This window comes from Dendropsophus ebraccatus, chromosome 1, assembly GCF_027789765.1.
Source record: "Dendropsophus ebraccatus isolate aDenEbr1 chromosome 1, aDenEbr1.pat, whole genome shotgun sequence".
Taxonomy (NCBI): Eukaryota; Metazoa; Chordata; class Amphibia; order Anura; family Hylidae; genus Dendropsophus; species Dendropsophus ebraccatus.
Window position 1 is genome coordinate 6,034,397 of NC_091454.1, and position 14,009 is coordinate 6,048,405.

The 14,009-nt window shown below is 49.9% G+C and overlaps 1 protein-coding gene across 5 annotated transcripts in view; it reads right to left on the reverse strand.

The window, feature by feature from the left end:
- Nucleotides 1-342: 342 nt before the first annotated feature.
- Nucleotides 343-14,009, reverse strand: part of ADIPOR2 (adiponectin receptor 2) — a 32,064-nt gene continuing 18,397 nt past the window's right edge. For 4 of the 5 annotated variants that reach the window (XM_069965027.1, XM_069965053.1, XM_069965064.1 and 1 more), the window contains 5 exons: nt 5,761-5,880; nt 5,422-5,593; nt 5,051-5,237; nt 4,050-4,521; nt 343-2,238 (listed from right to left, as the gene is read on the reverse strand). In XM_069965027.1, coding sequence (XP_069821128.1) covers nt 2,110-2,238; nt 4,050-4,521; nt 5,051-5,237; nt 5,422-5,593; nt 5,761-5,880 — 1,080 coding nt within the window. In that variant the 3' untranslated portion in view covers nt 343-2,109. The remainder of the gene's footprint in view (nt 2,239-4,049; nt 4,522-5,050; nt 5,238-5,421; nt 5,594-5,760; nt 5,881-14,009) is intronic. The other variant, XM_069965036.1, reaches the window with a different exon arrangement.

Sequence of the window (14,009 nt, forward strand, 5' to 3'; positions counted from 1 at the left end):
GCCATGTTTTTCTAAGTTTAGATAGCCCCTTTAAGAGGAATGCATTCAATACTTTTTTCCACCAGAAGGTGTCTGCTTTTAAATTCCCTCAATCCACCAGCAGATGGCAGTGTTGTTATCCTTTTGTGCCTGGTGACCAGACAAATCTAGGAAGTGATGAAATCATCCTGCATAGTCACACATAGAAAGTAAATGCTGAGGGTCACTCTCTCTATCCACGTTACCAAATGAAATGAATCTGTCTCCCTCGCTGTTACCTTAGCTGGAGGCAGCGTTCTGATCTCAGGAGACTTCCTGCCAATATGGAGGCCAGATCTCGATGAATGACACAGAGGCGGCTGGGACTTTGAATTGCTCTTTTTATTGAACAGAAAGTAAATAATACAGTGAGAATTCAGAATGAACCCCAAAGTCTCTGCCCCCCTGAATGTGCTTTGCTGCTTCTCACAGTAAACAGTAGATGAGTATTAACAAGGCCACTAATATCGGAGTATAGAAGCGGAGAGTGACCCGACCAGGACTGGGGCGACGCCTGCTGTGCCCCCCTGTACATGAGAGAGGATAGAATAAGGCTTCCAGGGAGTTCCGCCCATGAGAAGCCTAACCATGGCAAGTCCCCCTCCCAGCCTGCGGGGGCAGCAACACATTACAGGGAGCCCATCCTATCAACTCCCAGACATTAGTGTGTGAAGTTTTTGTCCAAAGCATAAGGCAGCACCCCAGGGGCCCGCTATGGGCTCCTCTCCTGTGATGCAGCCCTGTACACCCCAGCAGGGGTCACCATTCCCACTACTCCCATTTCTTTCTCACAGGCCCCTGTAGATAACAATGGACGTTCCTATAAAACCGAGGTTCTTGGGGATGTCTACTACATGAACAGTATGGACAGTGAAATGAATCCAGACCCTCAGTGTTCCTCTGGGGCGGGACCTGGGTCTGCGTGGGCCGGCCTCCCATTTCTATAAACACCTGACACCGGAACAACTCCCACCAGTCCTGAGGTCACTGTAGAGGTCAAACCAGACCACCCCCGACTGCTGGAGCGGAACGGGAACCCTGTGAAACTCCTTCCTCCCTAGATTTTTTTTTTTTGCCTCACCGCTTTTCTAGTTTTTTAAAATCTGCGACAGGCGGCAAACAAGACAGGGGGGAGGGGAGCAGCCACTGATCATGTGAAAAACACAGCGGACTGTAAACAGACCCACCATGAAGGGTTTTTCTCAGTTTTGTATGTAAATTTTTCCTAAGCGTTCATGCGGCGGCTCCTGGTGATTGACAGGTCAGCTGACGCAGGAAATGACGCATCGATACAATGTATAAATCCAGAACAATGTCTCCGCTCATTCTCCATAGACTCCTGCGCAGCTGTAGGGGGCGCCACCACCTCCACACCAGGGCTGTGCTTTATCTCAGTCATGGCGTCCGCTCCGCCCGTGTGCAAATCCGTCCAGAACAGTGAATGGTACAAATTCTTCTTATACACAATAGAACTTTTTTTATGTATATATTTTTTTTTTTCATTATCCCCCTTAAGTTTTCAAAAATTTCTATTTTTTATAATTTTTTTTTTTTTTTAAACAGAAAATTAGAAAGTTTTCTCTCTTTTTATTTACATCAAATTCTCACTGACTGCTCCTCGGATCTTCTCAGAAATGTGGAGGAAAAAAAAAAAGTGAAAAATGGTGATTCTTTTTCATCGAATGTTACGGAAAAAGTTTTTCCTTAGTAGAGACCCCTAGATCCAAAAAGCAAGCGCTGGATGTGGCCCCGCCCACAGGGGGTGGAGTCTCCCGCTTTGTGGGAAGCCCAAGCAGTGAGTAGAATTTAAGTCAGTGCAGAAGAGACTGAAGATCCCGCCGCCGCCGCCCCCTCCCCCCCAGAGTGGAAAGGGTTAAGATACGTGACCCCCTCCCCAGGAATAAATAGACATCATACACTTGGTATCTGAGGTAAGATTGTTTGGTGCCACAGTCTGTCTGGGACTTGTTGTGTATCTGCTGCCGTTTCTCCTTCGTCCCTCACAGGGTGGTTAGGGAAGGTTCTGTCCTCCCGACCATCCTGTGCGGTCATCGATCTTGTGCCGCGCTCCCTCCGTGGCGGCGAGGTCCCCTACAGCACCTCCTGGGCTGCGCAGCCGCCGCCCACCGTGAAGCGGAATTCCTGCAGGTTAGAGACTCCATGGAAATGGACGAACGCTCCGGCCACCACAAAGATATGGAACAGCTGGTGAGAGTGGAACTGAGGAGAGAGAAGGAGAAGAACGCTCAGGGATCGGATACATTCACTGCCGCGGTACATGCACAGTCTGTGCGGAGGGCTGATCTGATACAGGATATGACATCATATTCCCCAGTACAGGGCAGTCTGTTACCGGATGACATCACATTCCCCAGTACAGGGCCGTCTGTTACCAGATGACATCACATTCCCCAGAACAGGGCCGTCTATTATCAGATGACATCACACTCCCTAGTACAGGTCCGTCTGTTACCGGATGACATCACTTTCCCCAGTACAGGGCCGTCTGTTACCGGATGACATCACATTCTCCAGTACAGGGCCGTCTGTTACAGAATGACATCACATTCTCCAGTACAGGGCCGTCTGTTACAGAATGACATCACATTCCCCAGTACAAGGCCGTCTGTTACCGGATGACATCACATTCCCCAGTACTGGCACAACAGCCCGACGTACGTTTAGCTCACTTCATCAGGAGCTCCTGATGAAGTGAGCGAACGTACGTCGGGCTGCTGTGCCAGTCGGGGGGTAAGATCTCAGTGTTGGTCCTGTGGTATGAGTCACTCTTGTAGGCTTTATGTATAATCACTTACTATTTTTTTTCTATGTGTGTTTGGTTGACTACTATAATTTGAATTGGTTTAATTACACTATTGCTAAATTTGCCTAGGGGTACATACAGTTCCCCCCTATACTATGATTGCCTAGGGGTACATACAGTTCCCCCCTATACTATGATTGCCTAGGGGTACATACAGTTCCCCCCTATACTATGATTGCCTAGGGGTACATACAGTCCCCCCCTATACTATGATTGCCTAGGGGTACATACAGTCCCCCCTATACTATGATTGCCTAGGGGTACATACAGTCCCCCCTATACTATGATTGCCTAGGGATACATACAGTCCCCCCTATACTATGATTGCCTAGGGGTACATACAGTTCCCCCCTATACTATGATTGCCTAGGGGTACATACAGTCCCCCTATACTATGTTTGTTTCATGGTTGGCAGTGCCATACAAGACTAGTAGACGGTAATACCCTACCACAGTATACTATATTATATAATATATATCTTTTGTTACACTACACTGATGTCTTCCTCCCCCTCTGGTTTTGACCTCTGACTCCTCCCCCTCTGGTTTTGACCTCTGTGACTCCTCCCCCTCTGGTTTTGACCTCTGACTCCTCCCCCTCTGGTTTTGACCTCTGTGACTTATCCCATATTTAATTTTATCTGCTTTTATGAATTGATTTATTCTAATAAAGACTTTCTGTATATCTTTACCGAATTGTGCAATTTCTTTGGTTTTTGGTTTGTATTCTAGTTGCACTTTGGAATATTGGTGACAGGACTTTGGATGACGTCACTATCAGACAACCTATAATCACCCTCCAGTCAGACGAACCTTCTGCACAGGCTGTGACATCACCTGCTTATCGCAGACCAACTCAGTGCAGAAACTATGACATCATCAGTAAGTTGGTCTGTGTTTGGCTAATGATGTCACAGTCTGGGGAGGGAGTATGATGTCATAATCTGTGCTGGTCTGTTATTGGAGAATGATGTCACACAATCTGTGTAGCTGGTTGGATGATGATGTAATAATTTGTATCCAAACACAGACATTGGCTCCACAAACTGAATCACAATCACAGCTATACAGACTATGACATGTTCATCCCATCCCCCCTACCATTGCCGAGACTATGACCTCCCCATCCCCCTGTCAGATTGGGGGTCACCACTCACCCAGACTATGACCTCCCCATCCCCCTGACAGATTGGGGGTCACCACTCACCCAGATGTCGCACTTTCCGGGGAAGAATCGCTCGGGGATGCGGGCAGCGTACAGGGCGGCACCGGTGATGTACAGGGAGGCCATGAGGAGGAGCCAGCCAATCTGCCCCATGGTGGCGGCTTTCAGGAACCCTTCTGAGATGACAAAGTGCAGGGTGGGGATAATGCCGCTGAGACCCAGACCTACAAATACACCTGGGGGGGCGAGAAGGAAGAGGTCACATGACCCTACAAATACAAGGAGAAAGCCGACAAGGTACAATGTGCTGCCATCCGGGCACTCACCCGCTCGGACCCCGCGGTACTGGGGGGTGGCAAACAGATCCCACTGCGAGACAATGATGGCGGCGATGCCCAGCACGCAGATGATGATCAAGTAGATGAAACACGGCTGCGGGTTACAGTAAAAGGAGTAGTACAGCCAGGGAACAAAGCTGCCCATGATGAGGAGGGCGATGCCGGAGTAATCCAACCTGCAAAAGAGGCGGAGGTGAGCGGGACGCGTCATCAATACCAGAGCAATGGCCGGTGGGGGGAGCACTGGCCGACACCAGGGAGGGGCACTGGCCGACACCAGGGAGGGGCACTGGCCGACACCAGGGAGGGGTAGGGGGCGCTGGCCGACACCAGGGAGGGGTAGGGGGCGCTGGCCGACACCAGGGAGGGGTAGGGGGCACGGTCATTGGCTGATACCAGGGAGGGGTAGGGGGCACTGGCCGACACCAGGGAGGGGCACTGGCTGATACCAGGGAGGGGTAGGGGGCGCTGGCCGACACCAGGGAGGGGTAGGGGGCACGGTCATTGGCTGATACCAGGGAGGGGTAGGGGGCACTGGCCGACACCAGGGAGGGGCACTGGCTGATACCAGGGAGGGGTAGGGGGCGCTGGCCGACACCAGGGAGGGGTAGGGGGCACGGTCATTGGCTGATACCAGGGAGGGGTAGGGGGCGCTGGCCGACACCAGGGAGGGGGGGAGGGAGGGGGAAAGGGCCGCTTACTTACTTGGAGAAGACGCGGGACACTCCCTCTGAATGGCAGTACACAGTGTGAAAGAGCCAGGAGAAGGAGAGGCAGAGGATGGCGCCCAGGAAGAAGAGCCCGAACACCACCTTCTCCTGCACCGGGGCAATGAACGCCATGTTGGGCCGGAACATGTAGAAGATGCCAAGGCAAAGGAAGAAGACGCAGCCTGCAAGGAGAGAAGGGGCGGAGTCAGTGTGGGGAGAGCGAGAGAGAGGGGCAGGAGTCAGTGTGGAGAGAGAGAGAGGGAGGAGTCAGTGTGGGGAGAGGGGGAGGAGTCAGTGTGGAGAGAGAGGGGGAGGAGTCAGTGTGGAGAGAGAGGGGGAGGAGTCAGTGTGCGGCAGCTCACTCACCCAGCAGGTGGGTCCAGATGTTGCCCGTCTCTGTGTGTATTCTGAAGATGCTCCTGAAGCAGGCCCTGAAAGATGGCATTGGTGGGCGGTGCCCATGCAGCAGGTAATCGTTGTCCTTCAGCCAATCAGGAAGCACGTCGTGAGGAATGACCCGCCACCGGCCCTCCCACACCTACAACAGGAAGATAGAAGATCCCATCAGCCGCCTCCCACTGCTCATCCTGAGCTGCCTGCTGCACGTGATGCAGATTTGAGGAGCCGGGTGAAAGACATTGGGATGAAAGAGGACCCCATGACAGGACTGGTATACGGGGAGAGCTTCCTATATACCAGTCTTACCTTACAGACGAACTCCTCCACCCTCTCCATGGCGTGATGGGCCTGCAGGAGCGGTGTCATCCCCATGAAGCCTTCATCCTCCGCAGCCGCTTCTTCTACTTCGTCACTTTCCTCCGGTGTCTGTGAAGAAGGAAAAGAAAAACCATCAGTCCATGTGGAGCACAAACCCCGGCAGGGTATAATAGTACCGGAGCGTTATAGGAGTCAGACACACACTGGAGATATAATGGCTGATAACAGGTAACAATAGCCTGGAAACTGGAGGGAAAAAAGTAGGTGTATTGTCCCTTTAAATTTGAAAAGGAGCCTAAACTAAATATCAGGGCTGACGCGGCCCCCCCCCCCCCTCTCATGTGCTCACACTTCCAGGAACTGTATTAGTGTCCCCAGTAATGTACAGATCACACTGAGCGAGGGAACATTATACAGGACGGACGTCACTACTGGCCGAAAAAATACAACCACAAAGCGAGAGATCACAAAGAGTAAGGAGACGCCACAAACACAGGAGCGAAAGCGACATATATAGGATCATATAGCAGACTGCCCCCATATCATGTGAGGAGAAAACCGCCCTCTACTACACCAACCACTATAATACTGCCCCTATATACAGGGATATAACTACTATAATGAACAAGGATCAAGAAACAGAGTCTCGCACTCACCGGACTGAAGATGCAAGTGGTTTATTTCCGATACATCAGAGTAGGCTAGGCGGGGAGAGGGGAGATGGTGAAGCAGGTGTGTTCAGCAGGAGCAACAAAATGTTTCACGCCTACAGAGGCGCTTCGTCGGGCTAGGAACGTTCCTAGCCCGACGAAGCGCCTCTGTAGGCGTGAAACATTTTGTTGCTCCTGCTGAACACACCTGCTTCACCATCTCCCCTCTCCCCACCTAGCCTACTCTGATGTATCGGAAATAAACCACTTGCATCTTCAGTCCGGTGAGTGCGAGACTCTGTTTCTTGATCCTTGTTCATTTATCCTGCCTTTTTTGTCTCTGCACCGCCGCTCCACGGTTTGGATACAGTTTGTGTGCTATATACTCCAGTCCCGGGTTTCCCACATTGGGTGTACCTTGTAGTTAGTGCCGGCCGGAACTCTCACCATACGGATAACTACTATAATACTGCTCCTATATACAGGAATATACTACTATAATACTGCTCCTATATACAGGAATATAACTACTATAATACTGCTCCTATATACAGGGATATAACTACTATAATACTGCTCCTATATACAGGAATATACTACTATAATACTGCTCCTATATACAGGAATATAACTACTATAATACTGCTCCTATATACAGGGATATAACTACTATAATACTGCCCCTATATACAAGAATATAACTACTATAATACTGCTCCTATATACAGGAATATACTACTATAAAACTGCTCCTATGTACAGGAATATAACTACTATAATACTGCTCCTATATACAGGGATATAACTACTATAATACTGCTCCCATATACAGGGATATAACTACTATAATACTGCTCCGATATACAGGAATATAACTACTATAATACTGCCCCCTATATACAGGAACATAACTACTATAATACTGCTCCTATATACAGGGATATAACTACTATAATACTGCTCCTATATACAGGGATATACCTACTATAATACTGCCCCTATATACAGGTATATAACTACTATAATACTGCTCCTATATACAGGAATATAACTACTATAATACTGCTCCCTATATACAGGAATATAACTACTATAATACTGCTCCTATATACAAGAATATAACTACTATAATACTGCTTCTATATACAGGAATATAACTACTATAATAGTGCTCCTATATACAAGAATATAACTACTATAATACTGCTCCTATATACAGGAATATAACTACTATAATACTGCCCCCTATATACAGGAATATAACTACTATAATACTGCTTCTATATACAGGGATATAACTACTATAATACTGCTCCTATATACAAGAATATAACTACTATAATACTGCCCCCTATATACAGGGATATAACTACTATAATACTGCTCCTATATACAGGGATATACTACTATAATACTGATCCTATATACAGGAATATAACTACTATAATACTGATCCTATATACAGGAATATAACTACTATAATACTGCTCCCTATATACAGGGATATAACTACTATAATACTGCTCCTATATACAGGAATATAACTACTATAATACTGCTCCTATATACAGGAATATAACTACTATAATACTGCTCCTATATACAGGGATATAACTACTATAATACTGCTCCTATATACAGGGATATACTACTATAATACTGCTCCTATATACAGGAATATAACTACTATAATACTGCCCCCTATATACAGGGATATGACTACTATAATACTGCTCCTATATACAGGAATATAACTACTATAATACTACCTCCTATATACAGGTATATACTACTATAACACTGCTCCTATATACAGGAATATAACTACTATAATACTGCCCCTATATACAGGAATATAACTACTATAATACTGCTCCTATATACAGGAATATAACTACTATAATACTGCTCCTATATACAGGAATATAACTACTATAATACTGCTCCTATATACAGGAATATAACTCCAATATACAATATAACTACTATAATACCGTCTCCTGTATATAACAATACAGCTGCTATAATACAGCCTCAGGTATCACACAGCGGCTGGCAGGTGTTGGTTACAGGACGCACTTGACCTCTTGGCGTGTGTCTTGCAGACATATGATCGGCGTCATGGTGTCGGGTGTCAGTATATCTTCCTCTCCCCGTTGTTCGCCCGGCTGGTGACAGGTGACAGGCGTGTGGCGGTCGCACTCAGTGGTGTGATGTGTCAGGTTGGTGTCAGGTCTCCTCCTCTGTATATAATCCGCCATACAGGTGACGCACTGTCCTGGCATCCACATGTCACTGGAGCGGCCGGCCTGACACCTGCTGGGTGTAGTAGTTGTTACTAAGGACTCTCAGCATCCTGACACATCAGGAGTCACCGCACGGTCACATCCGCCCCACCTGCAGACGCGTAACCGGCCCGGCCAGGAGGAGTCAGAGCCGGAGACACCTACTGCCCCGGGGCACCATCCCTGACACAGTGTAACAGCACCTCTCCTGTCCACAGTCCCATCTCCTGACACAGTGTAACAGCACCTCTCCTGTCCCATCTCCTGACACAGTGTAACAGCACCTCTCCTGTCCCCAGTCCCATCTCCTGACACAGTGTAACAGCACCTCTCCTGTCCCCATTATCTCCTGACACAGTGTAACAGCACCTCTCCTGTCCCCAGTCCCATCTCCTGACACAGTGTAACAGCACCTCTCCTGTCCCCAGTCCCATCTCCTGACACAGTGTAACAGCACCTCTCCTGTCCCCAGTCCCAACTCCTGACACAGTGTAACAGCACCTCTCCTGTCCCCAGTCCCAACTCCTGACACAGTGTAACAGCACCTCTCCTGTCCCCAGTAACATCTCCTGACACAGTGTAACAGCACCTCTCCTGTCTCCAGTCCCATCTCCTGACACAGTGTAACAGCACCTCTCCTGTCCCCATTATCTCCTGACACAGTGTAACAGCACCTCTCCTGTCCCCATTATCTCCTGACACAGTGTAACAGCACCTCTCCTGTCTCCAGTCCCATCTCCTGACACAGTGTAACAGCACCTCTCCTGTCCCCAGTCCCAACTCCTGACACAGTGTAACAGCACCTCTCCTGTCCCCATTATCTTCTGACACAGTGTAACAGCACCTCTCCTGTCCCCAGTCCCATCTCCTGACACAGTGTAACAGCACCTCTCCTGTCCCCATTATCTCCTGACACAGTGTAACAGCACCTCTCCTGTCCCCAGTCCCATCTCCTGGCACAGTGTAACAGCACCTCTCCTGTCCCCATTATCTCCTGACACAGTGTAACAGCACCTCTCCTGTCCCCATTATCTCCTGACACAGTGTAACAGCACCTCTCCTGTCCCATCTCCTGACACAGTGTAACAGCACCTCTCCTGTCCCCAGTAACATCTCCTGACACAGTGTAACAGCACCTCTCCTGTCCCCATTATCTCCTGACACAGTGTAACAGCACCTCTCCTGTCCCATCTCCTGACACAGTGTAACAGCACCTCTCCTGTCCCCATTATCTCCTGACACAGTGTAACAGCACCTCTCCTGTCCCCAGTCCCATCTCCTGACACAGTGTAACAGCACCTCTCCTGTCCCCAGTCCCAACTCCTGACACAGTGTAACAGCACCTCTCCTGTCCCCAGTCCCATCTCCTGACACAGTGTAACAGCACCTCTCCTGTCCCCAGTCCCAACTCCTGACACAGTGTAACAGCACCTCTCCTGTCCCCAGTCCCATCTCCTGACACAGTGTAACAGCACCTCTCCTGTCCCATCTCCTGACACAGTGTAACAGCACCTCTCCTGTCCCCATTATCTCCTGACACAGTGTAACAGCACCTCTCCTGTCCCCATTATCTCCTGACACAGTGTAACAGCACCTCTCCTGTCCCCAGTCCCATCTCCTGACACAGTGTAACAGCACCTCTCCTGTCCCCAGTCCCAACTCCTGACACAGTGTAACAGCACCTCTCCTGTCCCCAGTCCCAACTCCTGACACAGTGTAACAGCACCTCTCCTGTCCCCATTATCTCCTGACACAGTGTAACAGCACCTCTCCTGTCCCCAGTCCCATCTCCTGAAACAGTGTAACAGCACGTCTCCTGTCCCCAGTCCCATCTCCTGACACAGTGTAACAGCACCTCTCCTGTCCCCAGTCCCATCTCCTGACACAGTGTAACAGCACCTCTCCTGTCCCCAGTCCCATCTCCTGACACAGTGTAACAGCACCTCTCCTGTCCCCAGTCCCAACTCCTGACACAGTGTAACAGCACCTCTCCTGTCCCCATTATCTCCTGACACAGTGTAACAGCACCTCTCCTGTCCCCAGTAACATCTCCTGACACAGTGTAACAGCACCTCTCCTGTCCCCATTATCTCCTGACACAGTGTAACAGCACCTCTCCTGTCCCCAGTCCCATCTCCTGACACAGTGTAACAGCACCTCTCCTGTCCCCATTATCTCCTGGCACAGTGTAACAGCACCTCTCCTGTCCCCATTATCTCCTGACACAGTGTAACAGCACCTCTCCTGTCCCATCTCCTGACACAGTGTAACAGCACCTCTCCTGTCCCATCTCCTGACACAGTAACAGCACCTCTCCTGTCCCCAGTCCCAACTCCTGACACAGTGTAACAGCACCTCTCCTGTCCCCAGTAACATCTAACACACACAATGTTTTTACTATATAAGATGTACTTCCACCATCTGACCATTAGGGGCGCCCTTATGTTACATCTTTGGGATTGGTCGCTATGCACAGCTACAGTAAGGAGTGTATTCCCTCCTGATGAACTGCACGTCCCAGCACGGCCGCCAGGGATGACGTCACCGTAATCACAATCCTCCCGGATCAATTAGTAAAGGAAAATAAGTGCAGCCGCAATATCCTGAGATTACCACAGGGAGCACACCGCCGAGAGGGAAAAAACAAGCCAGTCACGAGAGGAAGAGGAGCAGATGAGGAGGGGGAAGAAGAGGACGAGGAGCAGATGAGGAAGGAGAAGGCGGCAGCGAGGAGCGGGCCGAGAAGGGGGAAGAAGAGGACGAGGAGCAGGAAGAGGACAAGGAGCAGGCAGAGGAGGGGGAAGAAGAGGACGAGGAGCAGGCCAAGGAGGGGTAGGAAGAGGACTAGGAGCAGGCAGAGGAGGGGGAAGAAGAGGACGAGGAGCAGATGAGGAAGGAGAAGGCGGCAGCGAGGAGCGGGCCAAGGAGGGGGAAGAAGAGGACTAGGAGCAGGAAGAGGAGGGGGAAGAAGAGGACGAGGAGCAGAAAGAGGAGGGGGAAGAAGAGGACGAGGAGCAGGAAGAGGACAAGGAGCAGGCCAAGGAGGGGTAGGAAGAGGACGAAGAGCAGGGACGAGGAGGGAGAAGGAGGACGACGAAGAGGGAGAAGAGGACGAAGAGCAGGGACGTGGAGGGAGAAGACGGCAGCGAGGAGCGGACTGAGGAGGGAGAAGAAGGGTAAGAGGAGCGGAGGCGAGAAGGGAGATGAAGAGGATGGGGAGCAGGCTGAGGAGGGGAAAGAAGACGACGCGTGGCGAGGAGGAAGAAGACAGCAGCGAGGAGCAGGCCGAGGAGGGAGAAAGCGGCAGCGAGGAGCAGGCCGAGGAGGGAGAGGACGGCAGCGGGGAGCAGGCCGAGGAGGGAGAGGACGGCAGCGGGCAGCAGGCCGAGGAGGGAGAGGACGGCAGCGAGCAGCAGGCCGAGGAGGGAGAGGACGGCAGCGAGCAGCAGGCCGAGGAGGGAGAGGACGGCAGCGAGGAGCAGGACAAGGAGGGGGAAGACGGCAGCGAGGAGCAGGCAGAGGAAGAAGAGGACAACAGCGAGGAGCAAGAGGACAGCAGCGGGGAGCAGGACGAGAAGGGGGAAGATGGCAGCGAGGAGCAGGCAGAGGAGGAAGATGATGAAGACGAGGGGCAGGAGGGAGGCGATCAGCAGGGGCGGCCCAGGGGTAGGAGGGAGGCGATCAGCAGGGGCGGCCCAGGGGCAGGAGGGAGGCGATCAGCAGGGGCGGCCCAGGGGTAGGAGGGAGGCGATCAGCAGGGGCGGCCCAGGAGCAGGAGGGAGGCGATCAGCAGGGGCGGCCCAGGAGCAGGAGGGAGGCGATCAGCAGGGGCGGCCCAGGAGCAGGAGGGAGGCGATCAGCAGGGGCGGCCCAGGGGTAGGAGGGAGGCGATCAGCAGGGGCGGCCCAGGGGCAGGAGGGAGGCGATCAGCAGGGGCGGCCCAGGGGTAGGAGGGAGGCGATCAGCAGGGGCGGCCCAGGAGCAGGAGGGAGGCGATCAGCAGGGGCGGCCCAGGGGCAGGAGGGAGGCGATCAGCAGGGGCGGCCCAGGAGCAGGATACAACTCCCTTCAGCCACTGCATTTCTTTTTTGTTCTGACCCAATAAGATTCCAGCTGGTAAATGTGAACAATCCCCGATCAGCAGCAGCTGTAAGTGATGACATCACACAGGAGGGGGAGGGGTCACATCACATGATCTCCAGATTACAGCAGCAGTCATCCCTTTCATAGAGAATGATGTAGCAGCAGGGAGGTTCAGTGTACTCAGCGCCTGCTGGAGAACTACAACTCCCAATGAGACCCACCCCAAGCCAAACAATATGATGTAAGAGAAAGTAATAAATAACAGCAGACTATACCGGGGAGCAGAGCGGCATTCCACCCACCCCACCCCTGACACTGATCCCAATGTAATACCGCCACATCCCAAACATCCTGTGTATAATAGCCGGATTATAGCAGTTATATCCCTGTATATAGGAGCAGTATTATAGTAGTTATATTCCTGTATGTAGGAGCAGTATTATAGTAGTTATATCCCTGTATATAGGGGGCAGTATTATAGTAGTTATATTCCTGTATATAGGAGCAGTATTATAGTAGTTACATCCCTGTATATAGGAGCAGTATTATAGTAGTTATATTCTTGTATATAGGAGCAGTATTATAGTAGTTATATTCCTGTATATAGGAGCAGTATTATAGTAGTTATATTCCTGTATATAGGAGCAGTATTATAGTAGTTATATTCCTGTATATAGGAGCAGTATTATAGTAGTTATATTCTTGTATATAGGAGCAGTATTATAGTAGTTATATTCCTGTATATAGGGGGCAGTATTATAGTAGTTACATCCCTGTATATAGGAGCAGTATTATAGTAGTTATATTCCTGTATATAGGTGCAGTATTATAGTAGTATATCCCTGTATATAGGGGGCAGTATTATAGTAGTTATATTCCTGTATATAGGAGCAGTATTATAGTAGTTATATTCCTGTATATAGGGGGCAGTATTATAGTAGTTATATTCCTGTATATAGGTGCAGTATTATAGTAGTTATATTCCTGTATATAGGAGCAGTATTATAGTAGTTATATTCTTGTATATAGGAGCAGTATTATAGTAGTATATCCCTGTATATAGGAGGCAGTATTATAGTAGTTATATTCCTGTATATAGGAGCAGTATTATAGTAGTATATCCCTGTATATAGGGGGCAGTATTATAGTAGTTATATTCCTGTATATAGGAGCAGTATTATAGTAGTATATCCCTGTATATAGGAGCAGTATTATAGTA